At 45.5% G+C, this 26,252-nt stretch overlaps 1 protein-coding gene across 1 annotated transcript in view; it reads right to left on the bottom strand.

Annotated features, from left to right (window-relative positions):
- Positions 1 to 12,551: 12,551 nt before the first annotated feature.
- SIAH3 (siah E3 ubiquitin protein ligase family member 3) overlaps positions 12,552 to 26,252 on the bottom strand; it is a 72,099-nt gene continuing 58,398 nt past the window's right edge. Inside the window, 1 exon segment of the mRNA XM_047722062.1 lies at positions 12,552 to 18,677. Coding sequence (XP_047578018.1) covers positions 18,009 to 18,677 — 669 coding nt within the window. The 3' untranslated portion in view covers positions 12,552 to 18,008.

Here is a 26,252-nt window from a genome sequence, read left to right as displayed (position 1 = left end):
TTTTTATATGCATTGTACATGGAACATTGGCACAGGATCAAATATGATGTTTCTTACTCAGAATAGCCTAACATTTGGTTACGTATTAGCCTGAAGTTAGCCTAAACAATAGCTATTCAGCCTGAGGTTATACTTGCTGGACATGTGGTTTTGACTAGTTTCCTATTGCCTATTTAGTCCCTTCAGCGGGGCGAACCGACCTAACGGATATTGATTAATTGTACCTTTGTCCATCTATTTAGGGAACTATATTTTACTTTCCTTCCCTTATGAGTAACCCACCGCGTGAGGCTTGAATCATATATTCCTGTGTAAGGAATTAGTGCATTAGTGGGTTGCAATTTATAAGGACCTGTATACGTGCCAGGCGTCCATCATTTTCCCTCAATCTTTACTTGCAATGTGTGATTTCCCCGACGTACTTTTAATCCTAAATGTTTATAATAATCTTCATCCTTATCGTGTTTACTTTTAGTTTCACTTTGTGTGGATCTCTTATTCCTATTTCTTGTAAGTCTTCCTAGTTCTAACTTTTGTAAGGCGTCTAAAATTTCCCCAAAAGACCCCGAAGAATTCTTAAGCATAATGATTAAAGCTTGACCTAGATCAGAGTCTTTATTTGTAACAGTTCTGTTGTTTGAGAGCGATTGCCAAGAAACAATAAGCCTAAAGCAATGGTGATAAGAAACACCCAGGTGCTGAATGCGGCCCAGCAGGTCCCCAGGAGTGGAACACAGCTTCTTGGGAGCTTCTGCGACCCAATACCAGAGGGCTTAGCCACTTCAGGCACGTACCCCTGGACTAGCAGCCATTGAAGCGATTTGCTTGCCATGCTGCACAGTCGCTGGTGCGGGTGCGGCAGTTCCTCCTTTTTTATTTTTTAGACGAATGATAGCTACCTCCTCCTTGAGGTTTGCTAGGGACCGCAGTAACACCTTAAAAAGAATGGGAAAGATAATAATGACAATGAGCACTAATAAAGCTCCTACACCAAGGCATATAAAATATTGAATCCATGTCCATGGATTCAAATTTTTGATTTTCTCGGTGAGGGAAGAAGCTAGTCCACTGATGTCCCAGGAACTGAGATGAGCATTGCTCATTTCTGTTATTTTATCCTGCAATTCTTTCTGGTTGTAGGAAATATCTGTGTCTTTCCAAATTCCTAGTAAGTGATTTCTAGTTCTATTCCAGTCTTCAGTAGCATTATATGACAATGGAGTTACGCAGATATATTTAAAATCTGCATGACATTTGGTGGACAGCCTGGCTTTTAGGTTAGCCATATCTTGCCCTAATTCTAATACTACTTCTTCCAAAGCATTTAATCTGATCTCTAGTTTTTGATCAATAATACGTTGTTCTGAAAGAGCTAAGGTTATGTTTTTATGCATTTTATTCACATAATGTGCAGTTTGCATTGTTTTTACTAACGCTGTGGTTGAAACTGCAAAAGATGTTATGATAGCAATGAGTGCAGTGATACCTAATATGAGACCTGCTATAAAGCGTTTAGGTCTGATCAATTCATTGAGTGTCTTCAAAGTTTGTAAGGCTGAATTTTCATACCATGTCTTATTTCCTAAATCTACAGGCACTAATACGTAAGCAGGTCTTTTGACCACAATTACAGTAGATAGGTTCTTATCAAAGTTAGAATCAATACAATTTGATAAAATACAAGCAGGACAATGAATTTCATATGAATTACCATATTTTTTCACATGTATCATCTTATTAGATCCTATTAAAAGAGCAAAAGGATATGGCACACAGGCTATAGCAGCATGAATTGTATAAGCAGTACTCTTAGGTTCCTTCACTAAAATCATATTAGCTGCAGCAGTTAATCTAAACAGATCACTTTGCCCTGGAAAGAATTTATCATTCATTATATCTTTTAAGAACCAAATGGGTGATACCCATCCTGCAGAATACCATCTACTAATGGGCTGCTGTGCTGGTGGCTGGTAATTATTGAATTTATTGGTGTTATTTATCAAATAAGCATTGTAGTTGTAGTCAGGGGAAGACATAGAGAAATCCCATATCTCTTCTTTACTCCCCATAGGATGGTATTTACATCCCTTATACATAAAGCCACAATCAAGCCAATGAGGATATTCATCTTCATATCCTTCCCAGTAATAATCTTTTTTATATTTAAGAGGACAGTGTTTTAAATGATTAGGGATTTTCTCTTTAGGATCTACTGTATCATTATAATTATAATATCCCAAAGTCTGTAGTTGAATTTCCCATATATGTCTCTTACCTTCTGGTACGTTCTTACGTTGTCCTGATTCCTTGCTTGCCTCTGGAGTGTCTGTCAGAAAGGTTCTATAGCTGACTGACAGACATCCGGGAGGTGGGACTCCTTTAAGTGTGAGACATATGGGCAGGGCATCAGAGAGCCCTTGATAATTTACATACCCTGAAGAATTTTGGCCCATGTGGAAATCAGGGGATCCCCCTAAAATTTCAGTAATATTAGTCATTACTTTAACATGTTCTCCTTCATGCCAACCTACAGGGTGTAATAAGGGAGGTTTTGGGATGTATGCCCAAAAACTCTCTGCATCGGCCAGGGTCATCTGACCGTTAAGTACAGCTAACATTGCCAAGAACAAATACATAGGTTGATCAGGTGTCTGAGTTTTCGTCAGGATTGCTTTTGCCTCTTGGGTTAGCGTTCGCAGTTGAGTGAAGGTTGGAACTTTCTTTTCTTTTTGTTTTCTTCTCCAGTTGCATCCGGCTGAACTTGCTATTTGTCGTCTGTGCTTTCGTTTTTGCTTCTGTCGTTGCTTCTGCTGAGCAGTGCCGAATGAGCCGATCTGGGATCCAGATGGGGGATTCTGCATCCTGTGGAAATACACAAGCATAGCCTCGACCAGAGGCAATTAACACATCGGGCCCTTTCCAAACTCCTTCTAAAAGATCCTTCCATTTTACCAAGGGATGCCTATCATTTTCAGGCTTTCTCCAATGTCTTTCTGCGGCAGTTGTACCTTGATCATTGTGATTTAAATAATTAAGTACAAATAGTGCGTGATTTAAAATATGATGGGGAGAATAATATGAATTAGCAGATCTTAATTTTTGCACTTGTGCTTTAAGAATTTGATGAGTCCGTTCCACAATTCCTTGTCCTTGAGGGTTATAAGGAATTCCTGTTTTGCATTGAATATGCCAATTATCCAAAAATCTTTGGAATCCTTTTGATGTATAAGCAGGGCCATTATCTGTTTTTATCTGTTGAGGGCGACCCATATATGCTAAGCTGGCTATCATATGTTGTATAACATCCTTTGTAGCTTCTCCTGCTCTAGCTGAGGCATAAATTAAATGAGAATATGTATCTACTGTCACATGCACATATTTCAATTTTCCAAATTCTGGGATATGTGTTACATCCATTTGCCAAATGTTATTAGGTCTTAATCCTCTAGGATTGACTCCCATCTTCTGTGTACTATTTGATTCTGGACAATGTTTACATCGTTTGACTATCTCCCTAGCTTGTTCTCTGGTCAATTTATACTCATACCTTAAAGCCTGTGCATTCTGATGATGCAAGGCATGACTATTAATTCCTTCTTCTAAAGCTGTCATGATTCTTGTATAAGAATCAGCAAGAGCATTCCCTTGACTAAGAGGTACGGGTAATTGAGTATGACCTCTTATATGTGCAACATGATATTTATTGACTCTTTGCAGTATCAATAGTTTTAATTCTTTCAATTTCTTAGTGATTTTTGTTCGAGGAGAAACGGTTGCAGTTTCCAGAGCAGGAAATAGGCCAGCCGCATATTTTGAATCTGATTAAGGTTAAGGTCTATTTCCTTCTTTGTCAAATTTTGATCTGCACTCATTCTTCCAATGTTTTCCCTTTTTACATCTGGGGCATACACCTGGTGGGGGTTTTTTGACCTCTTTTGTCCCTTTTTGACAGTCCTTTTTCATATGACCTGAACTCCCACAGGAGAAACATGTAAGCCCTTGATTTGCTTGGCCATTGGGTCTTTTCCCATTACCATAAGTTTGTCTCACAAAGGCAGTATATTTCTGTCCTTTCATGGCGGCTGCATAGGCCATCCCCTGAACCACTGCAGGGGAAGCATCTATGCATGCTTTAATATATTCTTGCACAGTCCCTGTGCGTCTCAAGGGTCTTATAAGATCCTGACACAAGGAGTTGGCATTTTCCCATGCTAATTGTTTTAATAATATGTCTGTGCCTTCGCAATGAGGCATCATTCTATTTAAGGCTTCCTCTAGTCTGGAGACAAAATCTGCATATGGTTCTTCATTACCTTGCTTTATTCCAGCCAAGACAGTCTTTTTGGCCCCTGGTGGAGGAATAGCCCTCCATGCTAGAACTGCATTAGTAGTAACTTCCTTCAATACAGCTTTTGTTAGCTTAATCTGGGACATAGGGGTAAGGTAAGCTCCTGTGCCTAACAGCATATCTAAAGTTATCTTCAAGCCTCGTTTACCTGAGTACCTTTGTACTGTTTCTTTGCATTTATCTTCATATTCTGTTCTCCATACTACATAATCCCCTGGTGTTAAGGTTGATTTTGCTGTTTGATGCCAATCGTGTGGAGTCAACCATTGGCTAGCAACCATTTCAACCACCTGTATGGTATAGGGTGCTGAAGGCCCCATATTTTTTACAGCTCCTTCCAATTCTTTTAGAGTTTTTAAAGGCAATGGTTCCCAGACAGGAGAATCCTCATCATCACTATCTCCAGTATATACTACTGGAAAAACGAAGGAGGTATCCCCTTCATCTCTTGCTTGAGCCATGGCTCCTGCAAATCCCACAGGAGGCATATACTTTCGACGTGGGGCAGGGACTGGCCTTTTATGTTTCACTTTGGGGCGAGCCATTAGTACATAATCATCCTGATCTTCATGGTACGGTGCTGCCTCATCCTCTAAATCAGCCTCATCTTCAGGAGAAAGAATATCATCACTATCAGTATTAGGCAAATCTTTGCCATGAGTGGAACCATAATTCTTTTTATTATCTCCACAAAGTTTTGTAGCCTCTTTTGTTATGGAGGCAGCTTCTGCTGATAACAATACCAAGTCTGATTGTTCTGTTAGGATTTCCCTCATTTGTAACCATATGGGGTAAGCCTGTCGAGGGACTGATTCTTCCCCATGCTCTGCTGTATACCGTCTCATTTCTCTCCCGACCCGTTTCCAGTCTTCTAAATTAAGACCTCCTTCTTCAGGAAACCATGGGGAAACTTTCATAAGGAACTGATAAAATTCTATAGCTGTGCCCTCTTTTACTTTTAACCCCCGTTCAGCGAGAAGGCGTTGTAAAACTGACACAAAAAGTTTCTGACCTTTTGATCCTGAGCCGCCCATGATGCACTTAATATTCCTTTATTACTCACCCTTAACCTGCTATACCTTCTTTATCAGGCGGGACTGCAGCTCCCTCGGTGAGATCCTATCCACCCCTGAAATAGGAGAAAAAGAATATACCTGTCCCAAGGTCCCTGTTCGGGCGCCAGCTGCCGCGGACTGTCAGCGGTGAGTCTGCGGGGGGATCCTTGGATAAGCAGGTATGGGGTGGATTCGGCGTGACAGACAGAGAGGCACACTCAAGGCGTGTATCAGCTGCTGCGATTTATTGCGGTGAATATCAATTTTTATATGCATTGTACATGGAACATTGGCACAGGATCAAATATGATGTTTCTTACTCAGAATAGCCTAACATTTGGTTACGTATTAGCCTGAAGTTAGCCTAAACAATAGCTATTCAGCCTGAGGTTATACTTGCTGGACATGTGGTTTTGACTAGTTTCCTATTGCCTATTTAGTCCCTTCAGCGGGGCGAACCGACCTAACGGATATTGATTAATTGTACCTTTGTCCATCTATTTAGGGAACTATATTTTACTTTCCTTCCCTTATGAGTAACCCACCGCGTGAGGCTTGAATCATATATTCCTGTGTAAGGAATTAGTGCATTAGTGGGTTGCAATTTATAAGGACCTGTATACGTGCCAGGCGTCCATCATTTTCCCTCAATCTTTACTTGCAATGTGTGATTTCCCCGACGTACTTTTAATCCTAAATGTTTATAATAATCTTCATCCTTATCGTGTTTACTTTTAGTTTCACTTTGTGTGGATCTCTTATTCCTATTTCTTGTAAGTCTTCCTAGTTCTAACTTTTGTAAGGCGTCTAAAATTTCCCCAAAAGACCCCGAAGAATTCTTAAGCATAATGATTAAAGCTTGACCTAGATCAGAGTCTTTATTTGTAACAGTTCTGTTGTTTGAGAGCGATTGCCAAGAAACAATAAGCCTAAAGCAATGGTGATAAGAAACACCCAGGTGCTGAATGCGGCCCAGCAGGTCCCCAGGAGTGGAACACAGCTTCTTGGGAGCTTCTGCGACCCAATACCAGAGGGCTTAGCCACTTCAGGCACGTACCCCTGGACTAGCAGCCATTGAAGCGATTTGCTTGCCATGCTGCACAGTCGCTGGTGCGGGTGCGGCACAAAGATACAATTCTTTCAGCCCACATGACCTTCTCCAAGAGATTACAGCTCTTTTAGGATGTACTTTCTTCTCTACAGACCCTTAGAAGAAAATTGTCCAGGGGCTGGGCATATTAATCATGTTTTTATTTTTTGCAGCTTAGGATGATTTGATACCTTGAGGTCTTGAGCACCTGGGGAGGTGAATGCCCCTCCCAAAGTCAGCTAATTCCTAGAGATAGCAAACAACTTGCCAGTGAGCATGCCCTCAGCATGCAAACCAACCAATCCTGAATCCACATCCCAACCCTATTTCTTTTATCAGGCTTTTCAAGTCTGAGACTATCCCCCTGTCCTAAATCACCCCAGTACCAAATACCAGATAAATTCTAGAGGCTGTTTTCCTAGAGCTCACTGAAATGATTGAAACTACCCAATTCTAAACCTGCTCAGATGTTTACTTTGCCACATCCATTCCTTCCTATAAAAAACCCACATTCAAAACTCTTGCTCATGCTTTTCCATGACTCCTGTGTTCCAGTCAGCCCTGGGGCTACCTTATATAGCCCTGCATGGCATGGTATGCCTCCTTCTCTTGGAAATTATAAGCAGTACATTTTTCTTTCAAAGGCAGTTGTCTCCAAGCCTGTCATTTCACCACACATGATTAAAACAAATCCTGGTACCTCTTTAAAAATTGGGAAAGGAGGTATTTGAGCAGTATTACATACTGTCATATTCCAAAGCCTTTATGAGGAACTGGATTTCCCACAAGAGAACCTTTGTATCTTGACTGGTTTCTGCCTCAGGGAAGTTACTTGCAGAATTATCCATCATTGTATTTCCCCTTATTGTGAGGATGAAGCTTAATCTCAGTGTTAGGGACAGGCCACTGACCATCAGATTCAAAGTCCCCTCCATCACTTATTTCAGGGGACCCAGTAGCTATCATATGAGCAAGGCTGCCTGAGCCCTTCTAGAATCTTCTGGTTCTTCTAAAATCTTGGAGATGAATACATAAAAGTTCTAACAGCACTCTAACTTCATCTTTACATTTGAGAGAAAGCTCACTATGCCTATATAGTCTGTAGTTATTCTACCAAATCCCTAAACAGTTACAGAATTTCAGAGCGATAAAGAACTCCCAGAAGTCACCGAGTCTGAGTATTTCCTCTATTACTCTTTTCCTTATTCAGTGCTTTATCCAACTCTCTTCCCCTTGAATGAATCCCTTCCACCATTTCTAACAATTGATCATCCACTGCATCTGTTTGAGTGTTCATTGTGTATTCTGGTTTAGAAGTTGACAAACTATAGCCCATGGGACAAAATCATTCTGCTGTGCGTGTTTTTGTAAATAAAGCTTTATTGGAACACAGCCACATTTATTTAGGTACTGTCTGCAGCTGCTTTCACATCACAATGACAGAGTTGGATAGTTGTAATATAGGGTATACTGTCTGCAAAACCTGGAATATTTATCGTCTGGCTCTTTATATAAAGAGTTTGCCAACCATTTTTCTAATGGATGAAAGAGGCTTGCAGTCTTGGATATTATCTGTAAGTTCTTCAAGGACAATTTCAAGTTCCTCTTTTTCCGTGAAGCATTCCTTTTTTTTTTTTCCCCCTTAAGGTTTTATTTATTTATTTGAGAGAGAGAGAGAGCAAGCAAGAGAGAAAGAGAGCGAGCACATACGACTCATGGGAGGGGCAGAGGGAGAAGGAGAGACTCCCAAGCAAGCTCTGTACTGAGTGCAGAGCCTGATGCAGGCCTCGAGATCATGACCTGAGCTGAAACTGAGAGTTGGATGCTTAACGAACAGAGCCACCCAAGTACCATTTTTGTTTTGAAGTTTGTTTTTGTTTTTGTTTTTTAACTTGACAGAGATACAGCGAGAGAGGGAACACAAGCAGGGGGCGTAGGAGAGGGAGAAGCAGGCTTCCTGCTGAGCAGGGAGCCCGATGTGGGGCTCAATGCCAGGCCTCTGGGATCATAACCCAAGCCGAAGGCAGCCGCCTAACAACTGAGCTACCCAGCCAGCCCCCAAACAAAATGCTTCCACTTCCTGAAGCATTTTTAATCATATTAGGTACCGTCAAGCTCCTCCTCAAACCACATTGTAAAGTTTTAATCCTCTGATTGACTCTTCATTATATAAGGCTCTGTGTTGCTGTTGGCAGACAACTGTTCATGAATATCTCATGTTTTTACAAGTTGAGGCATGAACAGCCAATTTGCTCCAGAACTCTTTTGGGGAATGTCAATAGAAGCTTGGAGGCACTAACTCCTCCTAGAGCAAATTTATTTACATTCCTGGATAGTGAAAAGGGATGCATTCCCTTCTCAGAGCGATTTGCTTACATTCCAGGCTAATAACAATAATCTCTCTCTCCAGAAGGGAGAACAGGCAGGTTTGCTGGCAACCCCATATAAGATTAGAGTCTCCTAATCTCAGGGTTTATATAATGTACCCCCAACTTTGCAGGCAACACCTGACCCTCACCATACCATCCTGTGAGAATTAGGGCCCAAGGAACCTGGACCAAAATGTTCTTATTGCTGCAGATAATAAACTTTCTAAGCCCATTTGGGCTCATTGCCTCCTTATGGCCGAATCTATGGAGGGCTGCACACCAGCCCCACCGCCGCTCTTCCTGCCCAGCTGCCTGGGAGCTGCAGGACCGCTGCACCGTTGTTTGATGCAAGCATAAGTGCATTTGTTTTGTTGCTTCGAGTGCACTGAGAAGTTCCTCAAGGGCAAGGCCCACATCTTCTCTTCCGTTGGTATCCTCCAGCAAGCCCTGCATACAGTAGGCATTCAACAGGATTTTGTTGTTCAAGCTAAAGATACTTCTACTTTGCGTCCTGAAACACTCTTCTTAGTGGGACACAAAGACTGGGAACTATTTCTAAATTGCCATGGCTTCCCTCCGCTCGGGGGTGTCTGAGACTGGGATCTGAATCCAACTGGTCTTGTTAAGAAGCAGATTCCAGTTTCCCTCCACCAGTGTGCCCCTAGAGAGCAAACCCGCCACGGATGCGGCAGCAGGGTCTTAGAAGCACAGCCTGCAGCCCTGCGGCCGGAGAGAGCTGTCCACATCCTTGGCTCCCCAGATTAGGGGCAAAGTTGTAAGGGAGGGGGAACCCTCCCTCCCTGAGGACCTGCTCTAGATAGTAACCTGTACTCTCAGTAAAATGAAGGTCCTTTATGGACTCTTTCCCTCCTAGGTTTGCCAGATTTAGCAAATAAAAATACAGGACACCCAGTTAAATTCACATTTCAGATAAATAATGAATACTTTTTTTAGTATAAGTATGTATATTATGTATTGCAGGTATTGCAAAAGATATACTAAATTTTTTTTGTTGCTGCTGTTTATCTGAAATTCAAATTTAACTGGGTGTCCTCTGCTTTGTTACACAGCCCTGTTTGCTGCTGTCTCCTCACTGGAGCCCATTCTGCAACTGAGCCTCCTCCAGGTGTGACTCCTACTCTAAACCTGCCCCACGGTAAGGGTTTTTCCAATTCTCCTTGTCTATAGAAGCAAAGCTGGGTGTTTAGGGAAAGCTCGAGCCTTTGAGGGGAATTTCCTTGAGTTTTGCCCAGCAGTCTAGACCTTCTGTCGTTGTATGCTGAAAGCAGGACCATGAGGTGGCAAACTGAGTTTGCCTTTTGAAGGATCTAGAAGCATTTTGATGTTTTGGGGGTGCTTGATTTCCTGTTTGAGTATTTCATTATTTTTAAAGATTTTATTTATTGGTTTGTTAGAGGAAGATCACAAGCAGGTTGGGGGGGAGTCACGGGCAGAGGGAGAAGCAGGCTCCACACTGAGCAGGGATCCTGATGTGGGACTCGATTCCAGGACCCTGGGATCATGACCTGAGCCAAAGGCAGACGCTTTACCAACTGAGCCACACAGGCGTCTCTGTTCTGTTCTTTTTCTTTTTTTTTTTTTTTAATATCTGTAATTCTCAGAATTGTCTGTTAGGTCCAGTGTAAAAAATTAAAAAATGTCTATCTCCTGTGTATTAAAGAAAGTGGACCCGGAGCCCAGGAGGAGGAGAGAATGGAAGAGATAGTTGCCTCCCACATGGTTGATAATCCATGCCCCTGGTTTGGATCCTTAATAGATGTGTTTCCCATTGGCCCTCTTGCAGAGGGGGTGCAGAGGATATCTTGTCTTCCTCCAGGCTAATAAGAAGGCAGTTCAGTGATTTCCTTTTCTCTCACCCTGTAGGCAGGGCTTACATGGAGCTTAGGTCTGAGCTGCCTCAGAAAGTGTGCTGATAATTCTACATTCCCCAAGGAGGGCCTTGAGACGGTGACCCTGCCCAGGCATCCTGGCGAGATTTGCAGGATAAATAAATGCCTCGCTGGGGATTTGCTAGGTAACTCCCTGTCAGCGCTGGGGGCAGAGATTTAAATATAAATTATCATTCCAACTTGGCAGGGACTTAGAGATGAGCCCCTTCTGTGCTCCTGGGAAGATTTACACAGTCCTTTCTCGTGGGTGCCAGGCTGCAGGGGTGGTTGCTGGGTGACACTCGGTACTGGGAATTGTCCTGGGCTGGCCTCCCTCAGCTAGCCCTGGGTCACAGGTCGTGGCTGATGAGCTCTGGCATCCTGCCCACACAGACACTTCTCCTGCTCCTCGGTCCCTCGGCCCTCCATGTCAGTCCCCACAGCACTCTGTGTCCATCCCTGAATGATGCAAGAATGGTCCCTTCTACCATTTGGTTATAGGGAACCCCTACTGAATTCCCTTCTTAGATCCTTTCTGATCTCTATTTAAGTGGTTACTGCTTCTCCACCAGAATGAAATGTTGGCCACTTCCCCATGACCTCTTTCCTTGCCTTCCTCGCTCTTATGGAAGGACCAGTTCTTTTCCTCGGGAAGCTTTATCGGCTCCTTGGTTTTCTGTGGTTTTGTCGCCAGCGAGCTCAGCTCTGGATCTGAGAATTTAATGGTCAGCCGGACCCTTAGCAAAATTCCAGAGAAGAGAGTTTTAAAAATCAGAATCCTGGGTCTCACTCTGGACCTCTTTAATCAGAGATCTTTGGCTCTGGGGCCCCCAAATTAAGCTCTGATATTTCTTAAGCATGCTAAAGTCTGGGAATGAAAACCCCAGATCCCAGAGTGGGGCCGGGGCAGGGCTTCCCTCTCTGGTCACACTCAGGCAGGTCAGCTTCTCCCTCCTTTCAGTGGAGTCTCCTTCTAGCACTGAACAACCTTCGTGCATGTATTTGAAGGCCTTTGGAGGGAAGGGGCAGCTACCTGGAACAGCACGGGATGCAGAATCGTCCCAAGAGAGGCCACGGCCTGAGAAGTCACCTGGCTCATGAATATTCATGCCAGCCATGTTGTTGTGTGATCACTCAGATCAATTCAAGGCCATGTCTGTAAGGCTTTGTGAGAGCGGGAAACAGGTTCTGGGAATAAGGAGGTAGGGAAGAAGATAGAGGTTAACGTGAACTGACAGGCAATAGGATTAGCACTCTCGCTCAATCCCGATCTTGCGAGTAACTAACAGTGGCCTGAAATTAAAGAATTAAACCATGAAGGCTCCCTTGACAACTGATCTGATAGGCCCAGAAGTAAATTTCAGGGACACTGTTGTCAGGCAGAAGGAGGGGAAAGCGGAGATAAGAGGTCCAGGAAGGAAGGCAGGAAGAAAAGAGAAGGGGAGCAAACACCTCTCCCTTTCTTTGCAATCCAGTGAGAGCGGCTTTGGTCCCCCTGGGGCTGAACCATGCACTGAGCTAGAGTTGCCAAGGCTTTTATTCACCTCTATAGCACTCTCTTCCTTACATCCAATTACGACTTTAAAATAGAGGCAAAAATGAAAAGGGGAGGAAGATAATGAAACATAAGTCAAATATGGCAGCTGGCGAATTTCTGATAATTGCTTTCCCTTGTAGCATTTCATTTCTGTTCCCGCATGTTGTACAGTAGCCTGTAGGGAGACAATAAAAAAAAAAAAAAAAAAAAAAAAAAAAAAAAACCACTACCACCACCAAAAAACAACTCCAAGTATTCAGGAAAACAATATCAATTGCACTTTAATAACACTCTTCATGGGAGACAGAATAGAGGTAAAGTAGCATTCTAACGTTTGCTTCTTGCTGTCTTTAACATCATAAGAAAGCCTAGAAAAGTATATATACATCAATTCAGGGTAAATGAAATGATTCTCAATTTCCTTTCTCTTTCTTATGTCAATACCCTAAAAAAAGGTTAAAAAAAAGGGGGGTGTTTACAGTACTCAAGGTAAAATATTTTCATACAATACTGGAAAAGACAAACTCTAACTCATGTAGGTAACCCACGTGATAGCCTGATTTGGGGGAAAAGGATCAATGCTTATCTACAATAGATCTCTTGGATCTCTTTTCGGTGAGGTTTTTCTTGGGTGGCCATTCCCCAGGTTAGCCCAACAGAGAACTCACTAGTTCTTGAAGGAAATTTTCAGAACAAATAATTTGAAGGTCCAACAATCTACTGGGAGACGCTATTTTCGATGTCATTTGTAGCTAAACTTTCAATCAAAGCGTAGTTTTGTGATGTCCAGTCCATAGTCCCTTCTCCTTCTACCAGAAATGAGATCTAAGTGGAAGCTTCAGCAAGCCTCACTCCTTCCATCCCTCACAGTGAAACCACTGGGGTCAGAGTAACTGATTTTGCTGTTGACCTTGAGATTCTGCCTACTTCCAAACACAGCCCAGAGTTTCCCGTGACTTTTACCCTAGTGGGAACCATGCCCTTCATTTAGAAAGAGTATTGGTGAGACTTAGCTATAGATTGTGAACAGGATCCTTTGTTGGGTTGCAGTGGAGTGAAGGAGCCAGAGTAGGAAAATGAGGTACTGGGCTCTGTTCTTTACATGATGTCCCTTGACTCATTACCTTTTCTGTCCCTCAGCTTTGTGCGGTGTAAGGGTCCTACTTCAGTGGTAACACATTTTCTGTGATGCTTGACACCACTGTTCATGGTGCCCTTTCCAGATGTGGGATACTTCCAATCACTAATTTCCAAGTTAAATATTTCTTTCTTTTTCTTTTCTTCTTTCCAAAGTGAAATATTTCTTTAGATGGGGTTTTGGTCTACATGTAGAGATAAGAGAGTTGACCTGTAAGAACAAGTAACAGTATCATCCACTCCTGTAGAACTTGATTTTACTTTCTGGACTGGGATGGCTAATATGTTGGTTTTGTGGAGCTGTGACTTTTGCATGAAAGTCATCAGATAGAACTTCTTGCACTAACAGCAATCGAGCTGGGTACGGGGTAGGGCAAGGAATACCCTTGAAGCTGCCTAGAGGCCCCACACTCCTTTCCACAGAACAGACTGTGATTTCCCCATAATTTGCTGTTCCACTAGCTTGGCTGTAATCTGTGTTCCTGTTAGTGTGGCCAACAGAATTTTACTTCTCCTCCCAAAGTCCTCTGTCCTCCACACTCTGTCTGTAAAAGAGATGTCTTGGTAAACATTTAACAGCTAGTTCTCCAAAGAGGAAAAGCCCTGGCTTATCACGTTTGCCTACTTCCAGGAGTGTAAACACTACCACCACAGCCAGTTTTAAGCTTTTGCTGTGACATCATCCAATATGGAGTCCGTGGGGCATCACTGTGCGGTATGTTTGCCATACAGTTATGGTAAATGTAAGTAGTCTCAAGAGCACAGAAAATAAGGGAGTAGTGAGACAATTAGGAAGTGAGGAGTTTTGAATAGTTGTTACCTTTGTTTTCATTATAACTAATTGTACATTTATATAACTTAATTTTTAGTGATGGCTGTGCTTAGTCAGCTTGTAGAATTCCTAAAATGTTTGACAACTGGTATAAAAACCAGCTCTAGCCCAGCAGCCTGGTCTTGGGCTGGGAGAAGAGTGGGGAAATAGGAGAAACAAAAGGGCACAGTTAGCCCCAAAAGGCCTCTATGCCATTCAGGGTCCACGAATTCATAGAAATAGCGCAAGGTGGTATCGGTCAGAAGCCTGGGACTGCGGGGTTAGACATGTGGGTTCCAGACCCAGCTCTACTCTTTGCTGGCGGTGTGACCTTAAACAAGGTCCAAACTCTCTCAGCTCAAATTTCTCACTGGTACAATAAAAGTACCTGTTTCATAAGGTTGTTATGGGGATGAAATGAGAATAATCTATTCAAAGCATTCAACCTACCGTGTTACACATTAAACTTTCAATAAATGGGAGCCATGAGTACTGTTACTATTATTAACCTGGCCCATTTCTAAAATGTCCAAAGTAGCCACGGAGAGTGATGGGATCTATTTCAGATGCAGGTTCATGCCAAGACTGTTCAAGACAACCTTCTTTGTACAGGCCGACCTCCATCTCAGCAACGACTGTTTATGTAGACACAGCCTCCAAGGAGGACTGTCCACACCCCCTGAAAAGAATCATTCTCACAGATGCCTGGAGTTTAAGCACTGGTGACTCCTCTCTCGCTCTAAGTGGGGCTCTCGTCCTAGGCCTACTTTTAAAATCCATATACCCCTCAGAGGGTGTGTCATTAAGTCAGCACCTGGGTATGAATGAGGTCATGAGATCCCAGAGCTCTTCACCAATAGACTCCAGACTCTGGGAAATCTAAGAATGAGGATCCTGGAGCCAGAGGACATGGAAGACTCCACAGCCAGTTCCCGCTCCCACCACCCCACCCTCTGCTTCTAGGTTGACCAGTTCTTCCAGCTGAGCTGCCTTTAAGAGCAAATGCACTCCAGTCTCTCTCTCTCTCCCTGATCCCTCAGATATCCCAGAACAAAGAACGGTTGACCCTTGGGACCATTAGTCCACTGAGGAGGTGGGAGGGAACACTGCTGAATATTTGGGGTCAGTCTTCCTTTTCCAAGAACACCAAATTTGTAGTCATTTGGTTGGGTTCTAATCGTGGCCCTAACCACTTGGTGTGTGACCTTGGGAAGGTCATTTCGTGTCTCTGAATCTCTATTTTTTTCTAGTAAACGGAGGATGTCGTCAAGGATTTACTTAACCCGAGACTGGAATGTGGGAGCCATTTGTAGCGGTAAAGCTCACCACAGCACACTGTTGGTGCTGTTTTCTCTTCTCTCGTGATTGTTTTTGGTTTGCTCTTTTTTCTTTAATTCCTCACGTGTGGCTACGAAGAGGGAGGCCTTCTGGGGAGCACCATAGATGGATGAAAAGGAAAGATTCCTACCCTTTATTCTAGACATTCCTAAGTACCCAAAATACAAGTTCCTGTCTGGGGTCCCCCATTCATAATCCAGTCTTCTGTGCAATAATAACCTGAAGTTATTCCCAGTTTGGCTCAGGTAACAGCACAAGAAGAAGGCAGAGGTGATGTCTACAGGAATTCTAAGGCCCTGTGGACTATAATTATATTCTCATTGAGGTTTTGTCTGTTGGTTTGTCTGGGGCACCTGTGATGCTACAGAAATGTTTCAGAGTAGCTGAGTATCAGGAACCAGGGGAGGAGCTGTGGCTTCTTGAAGTATGACTTACAGGCAAGGAGATCTGAGGTTTTGGGGAAGGGCCTGTGGATAAAGGAAGGAACTAAGTGAGCCTGTCTCTCCTGTGCTGTCCAGCCAGCCTCAACTTGTTTCCAGGCGTCTGTGTGGTTCAAGGGCAGAGCTGGTGCCCTGGTAGGATGTTCTGACAGAGTGAGCAGACTCCAACCCTTTCCTTGGGACCGTGACCTGAAGTTTGCCTCAGTCAGTGATACGATGTTTATGGGCCCCCTCAGGGCTCTAACCTGACCAAAGTTTGGCCCCACAATTTGGTCTTAGCGATTGCTGTGTGACTAGAAGGGGCTGGTTTAGGGAATCTTCTACTGACTGGCACCACCCTTCTGGTGCTTGGGGTGTGGATTGGCAGCAGAGGTGACTGGAGGATGATCTAATATCGGGGGGAAGGGTGTTGTGTTTCGGGATCAATTATTTTTAGTGGGGAAAAGACTGCTGATGGCGAACCAGGGCAAGTTGCCTGAAACTAAGTACTCACTTGGAGGGCTGCCCAGACGCAGCCGAGATAGCTGGGGTGAGGGAACAGGCCTGAGAGCCACATCTGCGTGGCAGAAGGCTCACTCAATTCTGCTGAGTGTTGTGTGGGGTTTGGTGCCAGGCTCTTCAGCAATCAAAGCATAGCCAAAGAAAACACAAACATTAGGAGGGAGAAGAGGGTATACTGGGAAGGCTGAACAGTGTTCACCTTTGAACAGAAGAGACAAAGTCCATTTAAACATGCTTACTCTCTTCAAATATACGAGAGAAACTTCTACAAGAAGGTGTTGAATTGTTCTGACAAGCAAACATGAGGAAGCAGTCTATGTAGAGGCAAGATGGATTTTTGTCACCTTTCCATTCGCACTGCAACAGGGAGCTGGCAATAGCTGACCAGTGACAATGTTTGTATTCTGTAAGAAAAAGAAAGAGGACCTCCTCTCCCCTGCCCCAGGTGTATGAGTCACCTCTGACCTCCAGAGGTCAGAGGTCCTGGCACACCCTCCCAATTCCTTGGGTCTGATGCCGAGTTATGATTCTGCTTTACGGAATATCAAGAGTAAAGTGGGTTTCTTCGCGTGTTAGGGAAGAGTTCCGCCCCAGTGAAAGGATTGATGGATTTTACAATTTGATAATGAAACTCTCCGAGGAAAGAACGCCCTCCCAGAGGTGGGAGATTAATTTATCTTTTTTCTCAGTGGCTTCTCTTCCCCTACATCTTGCCTGTTCTTTTCTCCTACTTGCTCAACAGAGGGCAAAGAGGTTTTTAGAAGAGCACCATAAACATGAGGGCTTTGACCCAGTGCAGGGAAGGACAGCCCAGGCTGATGGCAAGCCCCTGGCAGCCCGCCAACAGAGGTCCCCCTGGCAACCTCATGATGGGATGACCCTGGCAGCCTGGTGCCCTGGCCTTCAGAGGAGATCCCGTCTCCTCACATCCAGGCAGCTTAGCTCTGACCTTAAGGTTCCTGGGAAGGTGTCAGAGTTGTGTCTGGCTGGTCTGAAACATAACTCTGAGCTGGCCAGGTCGCCTTCCCCAACCTGCTGTCCTCACATCTCAGAGGTAGCTCGGTTGGAAATAGACGAAGAGAGAAGGAAGAAAGGATTCAGACGCTAAACCTTCTCTCAACCCCAACAGTCTGCTTCGTGGTCTCAGTGGCTTTTGCTTATGTGGGAAGCAGTGGAGAAGGGCACTGGGGGTGCGGGAACTCACCATTCTGACTGCATCGGGTTACAAATGCTCTGTGAAGCTATATGGACAAATCAGGACGAGCCTCGCACCAAGATCGTGAATCACAGGCTGTTTACCTACTCTAATGCCCACGGCGGACAAATACTAAATACCACAAAGTACCTGAGACAAAAAAAGAAAGGAAGGAAGGCGGGAAGGAGGGAGAAGAATAAAAAGAAGCCTGGGGTCCCGGCCTCCGGAGATTCCCAGGGACACAGGTAGAGCGTCTGGGGGCAGATGGCTGTGCCCAAACGTCCAGTGGCTCCCGGCTTCACGTCTCGGCTTCTGACGGGCAGACCTCCGCAGCCGTGATGGCGATCCCGATGGCCAGGCTGCCGTTGTCGGTGAAGAGCTGGGCCAGCGAGGTGTTGAGGACAAGGCAATCCCCGTCAGTGATCACTGAGTCCACGCACTCGAGAACAGACCGGGGGGTGGCCTCCCATTTCAGACGCCGATGGTTTCTGTTGAGCTCCAGGCGATAGGTGAAGCAGTCGGCCTGGGTGGGGGTCCCGATCAGCATCATGGTGGCAAAGAACTGGGGGTGCCCTGCGTGCCTCTCCTGCTTCCTAAGCACCAGCAGAAAGTGGTGGCCCAGGCAGGAGTGCATGATGATCCAGTCGGCTGGTGCGGGCAGGTGCATGTCCGTGGCCAGGAAGACGATCTCTGCTCCCTGGAGGATGTCGACCCTGTGCATCTGCCGTAGATGGGGCACCACCACCTCCAGGTGGCCTTCCCACTGGCAGGAGAACAGGGGGCACATGCAGGGCGTCACCTGGGCAGCGTGCAGCCCTGCCTCCTGGTGGTGGAGGTGGTGCGGGCGAGCGTGGTGGCGGAGGTGATGGTGGGGACGGTGATGGCGGTGGTGGTGGGTGAGGTGGTGGGGGGGGAAGCTGCCTTGCTCTGGCGCGCTCTGAGCGATGGCACGGCGGCTGGACACATACTGTGAGAGACAGAGCAGAGGGTTAGCGGCTGAGGCCAGTCTCTTGGCATCGCTGAGGCTCCCCAGGTACGCCAAGGGTTAAAAACAGACGTCCCAGGGCAGGTAGAAAAAGCTTGCTTGCTTTCCCTCCCTCTCACCCTCCCTCCTTCCCTCCCTCCCTTCCTTCCTCCCCTCTTCCTTCCCCCCTTCATGCCCTGCCTGCCTCCCTTCCTCCCCGCTTCCCTCCCTCCCTCCTCCTCCCTTCCTTCCTTCTTTCCTTCCTCCCCCCATCCTTCCTTCCTTACCACCCTTCTTTCCTCCCCCCTCCCTTCCTTCCTTCTATAGAAAGGGGAGGGCAAAGGGAGAGGGAGAAAGTGAATCTCAAGCACCCTCCGTGCTGAATGTAGAGGCTGACCTGGGGCTCAGTCTCACAACCCTGAGATCATGACCTGAGTAGAGATCAAGAGTCTGATGCTTAGTCAACTGAGCCCCCCAGGTGCCCAGAGAAAGCTTCATTTATTAAAAACGGAGGGGACTGCCAGAGTGGTTTCCATGTTCTTGTCAGCCATGTAAGAGGATTCCAGTTTCTCTACGTCCTTGCCAATACTCGTGATTATCTGATTTGACAAATGCTTTTATGAGACACAATTAATTGTTTTGAGTGTTTTTCCAGATTTAGATGCTGAGACATTGTAAAGTCTTCTCCATGATATTTCATTTTGGTATAGAATCTAGATTTTTTTTCCAATTAAAAAAAAAATAGAAGCTCCTATAGAAGACTCCTCCTGAAAAAAAGAGATTTTCCAAATATAATAGTACATTGAAAAAAAAAAATTGAGGTAGGTGCCCTGGGTGGCTGCGATTCTGAATATTCAGTCCAAGAAAATACAATATTTATGTCTTAGTGATTCTTTAACAAGATATGGAAACAAATAGGCAATGTCCCCCTCAACATACATTATGATGGTCACTAATCATAAAGAACAACAACAAAAAAAAAGCAAAAAAAAAAATTTTTTTTTTCGTTTTTGATACTGTTAATATTTTTGCACAGGCATTCGAGGTCAGGGGAATTTCTGCCTCCCTTTCTTGTCATTGTTATTATTTTTATTTTTTATATTTTTAAAAAGATTTTATTTATTTATTTGACAGACAGAGATCACAAGGAGGCAGAGAGGCAGGCAGAGAGAGAGGAGGAAGCAGGCTCCCCGCTGAGCAGAGAGCCCAATTCAGGGGCTCCATCCCAGGACCCTGGGATCATGACCTGAACTGAAGGCAGAGGCTTTAACCCACTGAGCCACCCAGGCGCCCCATCATTGTTATTATTTTTAGAACAAAATTTTGGTAAGTGCCCGTTTGTCCTTCCCATGCGGCCAGGGGCTGTGCTGTCTTGGGTGCCCTTCTCCCAGGCCCTGAGGTGGGGTGCAGAGCTGATTAGGTGCAACGGGGCTGCCGTTCCCAGGGAGGGAGCCTCACTCTGATTCCTGGGACTTCACCTCACCACCACATTCTGCCCTGTTTCAAGCTCACAGCCCCAGAGCAGCTTCCTGGGGGCTCAACGCAATGAGCCCTCCACCCTCAGACTCTCCTGACCTGCTCCTCATGGCGGTGTGTCCACGAATGCCCTCATAAACATGAGGAGCTGAGAGGGCTCCTTCTGATTGGGCATCGGTAGACATTTATGGAATACCTTCTATGGCCAGACCAGAGGGTGCTAGGGGTACAGCTGTGAGCAAAACAAACCACATTTCTGGCTGTGGGAGCCACAGACATTAGGATGCATATCATTAACTGTGGTTTTCGTGAGGGTCCTCCCTGTGACGGGAGGACTACGATTCATAGATTTCAGCTGAAGAAACATGTTCCCGTAGTAACAGTCCCAAGGTCCCAAGGCTCATAAGTGAAAGACTGGTGTCCATTTGCACACCTCCTGACTCGGCACACAGCAGCTCTGTCCCCGCTTCCCCTCCCTGTGGTTATCCCTGCCTCCAGCCCCGGTTCCCTTCTGCTCTAGCGCTCCATGCACTTTTCAGAAGGACGACAGGTACCTTTGGGCCCCTGCCTCCTCCCCTCATTTCCTTCCCTCTCCAGCATGTAGAGGGTGAGGGTGAAGGTCTGCCCGGGTTTATAGCTGCCTGGGCTCCAGGCATGGCTGATGGTGGAGGCCTGGCTAGCTTCTCTTTCTTTAGGGCATCAGGGGCTCCCCCCGTCCATGGCAGTCACACACCCACAAGGTGCACCAGGCTGGTCCCCGTGGGGCCGAGGTGATCTGGAGGTAGGTGGGGGGTCAAGCTAGCTCTGCTCCTGGAGTGGTTAGCTCCAGCTCTGCTTCCATGCTCTGCCCCAGGGAATGCAGTAGACCTGGACTGGAAGCTCCTGGGTCCCTTTCAGGAGTCCTCTCCCAGTTTCTGGACAGAAGCTAATGGGCAGCCTGCTGTCACCCATCCTGCATGCCTACCAGGGCCATGGAGGACGAGGCTGTGTTCTAGAATCCTGCTAGTGATGAATCTGACTTACCTTTAGGGTTAAATATAGGAAGGGAACTCTACTAGGATATAGCCACTACTAAGAATTAGGCAACAAAAAATTGGTGTTTTTTAAAATAATTGTTTCATTTAATTTTTAATTTCCTTTAAAAAAATAAAATTAAATCTGTCTTAGTTCCTACCTGCCTGCTGGTGGCATGTACCATTTAATCTGTGGGTGAGGAGGAGTTCCTCCCATCCCTTGGGGTTGTACAAAGCCCAGGGCTGACATACTCTGTCAGCCAGGGGCCAGCCCCTGCCCAGATCCTTCTAGCAGACTCAGGCCTGGCAGCTAGGCTCAAGGGGGCCTGGTCTCAGCCTCCCAGGGAAAGCCCCAAGCTCTGTCCCCTCTTCCAGCCTCTAAAAAGCTCCTCTTTCTCACTTTGTCTTTACAACAATCACTAGAGAAACATACTACATTTGTCTTACCAATGAAGAAACACAGAGGTTAAATCACTTGCCCAAAGTCACAGGGCTCATAAGGGGAGCAGCCAGGAATATAGCCCATATCAAAGGTGACACAGATCACAGACTGGAAAGATCACAGGCTGGATGTCAGCCGACTTCGGTCTCTTTTGCTGTTTACTTGTCCAGCAGGCCCGATTAAGTCAGTTTCCCTATCAACAAAATATTTCTCTCCAAGGGTGGTTTGGGGATCAAATGAAATAATGCCTGTGACATAACTTTAATAAGGACATCAAGGATTACATCAAGATGGCATTTCCATTTAGATGTGATTTGGGGTGATTACTCTGGTGGCCTTCTGCCTTGGTCCATGCCTGCCTCTGTCTGCCCTGGTCCACTGATCCTTGAACTTGGGGAGCACTCTGGGCTGAGCACAGGCCAACATAAGGGCTCAGAGACCCCAGCATCAGCTTGCCCTGAGGTCTCCTGTCACAACACGGACCCATGACAACAGACCATCCGGAAATTCCTCTCTCAGAAACGGGTCTCTGAGCTCATTATTCTTTATAAGTCCTTCTCATCCGTTTTCCATTTCCTGTATCCTGCTCTGTACAGCTAATATCAGACACATGAACTCAGAGTAGGGAGAGGGTAGGGAAGAAAGACCCTGGTGTCCCTTTCTTCCCTCCCTCCAAACTCCTGCCAGCACCTCCCATTGGCCAAAGCCAATCAGAGACCTACCAGAAGGGAGTCCAGAGATGCACTCAACAAGGACCGGCTCCCTTTGAAAAGGGTGCTGGGTGAGACGCACAGGTGAAGAGGGAATGCCCACCTGTACGCAAATGTCTCTGTTCCCTCCTCTGTGGTATTTGCTGATCTGACCAGGCTGGGCCTCCTAGGCTGAAATTTGATGAGGCTGATAGAGGGGGGAGATGGTTGCGTGCCTACAATTCATTTAGGCATTTGATAAAAACGTACGCAGCCCTTAATATGCACAAGGGGCTGAGAATTCCTGACGGAGTAAGACCCATATTCCTGCCTCAATAGCTCACTCTGAGTTTGTGTAATATGGAATGCAAAGCTACAGGACACAGGGGTGGGGGTGGGGCTCTGAGTACAAAGTAGGGGAGGTAGTTGTTCCAGTCAGGGAGAAATGACATTTATGGTGGGCAAGGTGTGGAGTGGATGCCCTAACAAAATAGGTCAAAAGTTTGCTGATGAGGCAATCAGCAGAGATGACAAGTCCCAAGTGGATGGGTAGATGGGGGCTGGTAGAGACGGAGCAGAGGTGGCCCGAGTGCTGGAGAGCAGTTGAGAAACCAAGATGGCACCAGTGCTCAGGGGAAGGCATTAGGGGGACCTGGGAGACACAGCTTCATGCCTCAGAGCTCTCCTGTGCGCTCAGGATAGGGCCGGTGGCAAAACCCCACACTTGTCCAAGCACAGGACCTTACCAATGGCTGTTCCACATGGACTCTCTGTTGCTTCCTTTTGGCCTCATCTTCCACTAGCCTATTTTCATTTTTTAATTGCTGCAGGCAGACAAAGCCGGGGGCATCATCCAAAGCGACTGAAGTGAATGACTGTGCAAATAGAGCACGACATTATAAACTCAGCGAGCCCGGGCACTTGCTGTGCCCTTAGAAGGCTCTGAGAATAAACACTGCCTTAATTCTTCACTTTGTCCTGCTCCATTTTCTGATGTAAAATATGTTTCATTGAAATGATCCTGGGGTGACTGAGGTCACAGGGCTCCTGGCAGGGAGAAAAGGATTCTTTTAATTGGCAAAATGCTAATCATTTTGGAAAATGAATTCTAATCTTCCCATCTAATACAGTGGATGTGTGAGTAATTACTTTTCTTCACTAAACTGTTAATGCAACATTAGTGATTACACTAATTAAAACTAATGAACTCTTACAGACTGATAAACTCCTTAGTCAGTCAGCGGACGCCTTCCTCCCATTGGCTGTATTTAACTTCCCGTTTGGAAGAGAGATCTTGAATTAACCTTTAGAATAATGTACAAAATTGGGTTTAGAAGTGTTAGGCTTTATGGACTGGGTATAATTCTTTCCCCAAGCATTAGTGAGTCCATTTCCACTGAGGGTGTAATTGAATTTAAAAAACGCCTGCCTTAATTTGATCAGCCACACTCCATGGTTGGTAATGGCTATCCCTCCAAATCCTGGCCTCCAAAGAGGAAAGCTGCCCCTGGAAATTTGCGTGACCCTTTCCCTAGCATCTGCTGTCTCTGAGCAGCAAGGCTTGCTATGGTGTTTCAGCTGAAGGAGGGTTTGTACCCAGTTTCAAATGACAGGCGTTTGCTCTGTGTTTGCTCATGCCCTCATTTGTGAGAATGCCTTAACCAGGGTCTCTGGTGCTTAGCGAAGGGGCAAAGGCAGTGAGGTTATCCCTAGAGGTGCATTTCACACACAGGAAGAGCAGATGGGGGAGGGCGTAACATTTCCAGGCAGGCATCGGAGTTTGGGGATAAGATCAAGACCTAAGTCAAGTCCAGAATCTGGTCTGCTAAAATGAGGGAATGATTATAACTACTCCCAGGTCCCACTCTGTAGTGCTTACAAATTTTCATTGTTTCCGGGAAGGATGGTCTAGGTGGAAGGCTGAGTGTTGCCTATTCCATTTTCCTGGGACGCCCTGGCTCTTCACCTCTTTTCCTCAAAACCTAGACTAACTGTACATGTGCCCACAAAACACAGGAGGACTCTGGAATGCCTTCCAAACTGTTAAAAAAAAAAAAAAAGTTTAGCTGAGATAGAAAACAATGGTGGGGCTTTTGTCACCTGGGTGGGGACATCTTCATTAGCAAATGTGTGTCATGCTCTGTTTCCCCCAGACTTAGTTATACTTGGTCCACAGATGGATGGGATCTTCCTAGGGACAGCATGATAATGTCTGTATTCTTCTCTAAAGTACTTTAGAGGAGGGAATATGATATGAATGTATACCTTTTTTAACCTGCACTCTAGGGGCTGTCAATTCCCCAATCAGGAATTCACACTTTGAGGGGATCATCCAGCATTTTATCAGGAAGGCCACACTCCAGAGATAATGACTCCAACTGCCTCAATTAGTATCCATATTTCTGATCTATACCAGATGCTGCTAATTAACATTTCGCAGAGGTTTTCATTGGCAAAATTAGTAGTGAGTTAATCAGAATAATAAATGCTAGAAATGGACTCGCCTTGATGAAATTTGTGGTTTTCAAGCCATGAAGATGGGTTTAAATGCTTCAGAGGGATTCTTTACTTTAGGGATGGGCCTGGAAGCTTATTCCCTAGATTTTCCTGTATTTGGCTGCCAAGCCTCAAGGACTGTCTCTGAGAGATTCTAATTACTTGCCTCTGTTATACCGCTGCATACACAGTTTTTTTCTTTCTTTTTTTTTTTTTTAAATATTTTATTTATTTGACAGAGAGAGAGATCACAAGTAGACAGAGAGGCAGGCAGAGAGAGGAGGAGGAAGCAGGCTCCCCGCTGAGCAGAGAGCCCGATGCGGGGCTCGATCCTAGGACTCCGGGATCATGACCTGAGCCGCAGGCAGAGGCTTTAACCCACTGGGCCACCCAGGTGCCCCGTAGTTTCTTGACTGATGATCAACATTATGTTTAAGTTGAGCAAGGAGATATCAGTTATCAAGGGCACAAAAGCCTCAGGTCTTGGGATATGTATGACATTCACCAGTTAGAAGAGAGGAACATGACAATTTTGGTGGACAAAACTGTTTAAAACCAAGGTCCAAGGGCAGAGAGCAACTAGAGGGGTCCCTATGGATGTCTACACAGATACCATTGCTATGACTTCAAAAACCTCTTGACCAACCTGGTGATTGTATAAATACAGTACAGTATTGCTCTGTGAGGGGCTGGGAAGGGCTAAGGGGGTGACATTTTTAACACAAAAGATATGACTCAGTCTTTGAGCTCTCAGGGACATTTTTTAGTTCCTAGATCCCGGCCTTTGGCTGCCCAGGGTCCGGTGATTTGCTGCTGAATAGTTTCCTGCCTTTTGAGAGCCTTCAGGGTGGGGACTTACTGTTCACATGTCCTCGCTGCTAACACGGCACCTGACATGTAACAGGTCTGGCTACATATTTGTCATGCCCATCGGTGTCTTAGTGATAGCTTCACATATGAGGATCGTGCTGGTCCTTGTCCTTTATATCAGCCACAGTCCCAACAGGTGCTGTCTGTGGGAGACCCATCAGCCTCTGTGAGATGGATGCCATCATTCTCCCTGCCCAGTGAATTCAAGCAGCAGCGAAGACTTCCTGAAGCTCACACTGAAAATCACTAGCTCATGGCCTTCTCTCTTCAACTCAGTTGCAAGCCATTGAGAGGGCAAGGCGCTGTGTTTAGTTTCCCTCACACCTAGTCCAGCAATGGGCAAATCTGGCACTTTGCCATGTGTGGCATCTAGTAGACTCTCAATAAATTCTTGTTGCTGGAGTGAATGAATGCATGCATGACTTATAAATGGAACCCTGTTCTGGACCCTATCCATGGGAAAGCTGTTTGTTTTCAAGTGGAGGCTTTGTCCTCTACTTTCTATTCTCAGGTCCTACAGAAATGGCTGGGGTGAGTGTGGGTGTGTGTGTCCATGTGCGTCCACAGCAGTGTGCATGTCAGAAAGGTCTCC

The sequence above is a fragment of the Lutra lutra genome, chromosome 3 (genome assembly GCF_902655055.1).
Source record: "Lutra lutra chromosome 3, mLutLut1.2, whole genome shotgun sequence".
In the NCBI taxonomy this organism is placed as follows: Eukaryota; Metazoa; Chordata; class Mammalia; order Carnivora; family Mustelidae; genus Lutra; species Lutra lutra.
The sequence above is the reverse complement of the archived record's forward strand: the minus strand, read 5'-3'. Positions and strand labels throughout refer to the sequence as shown.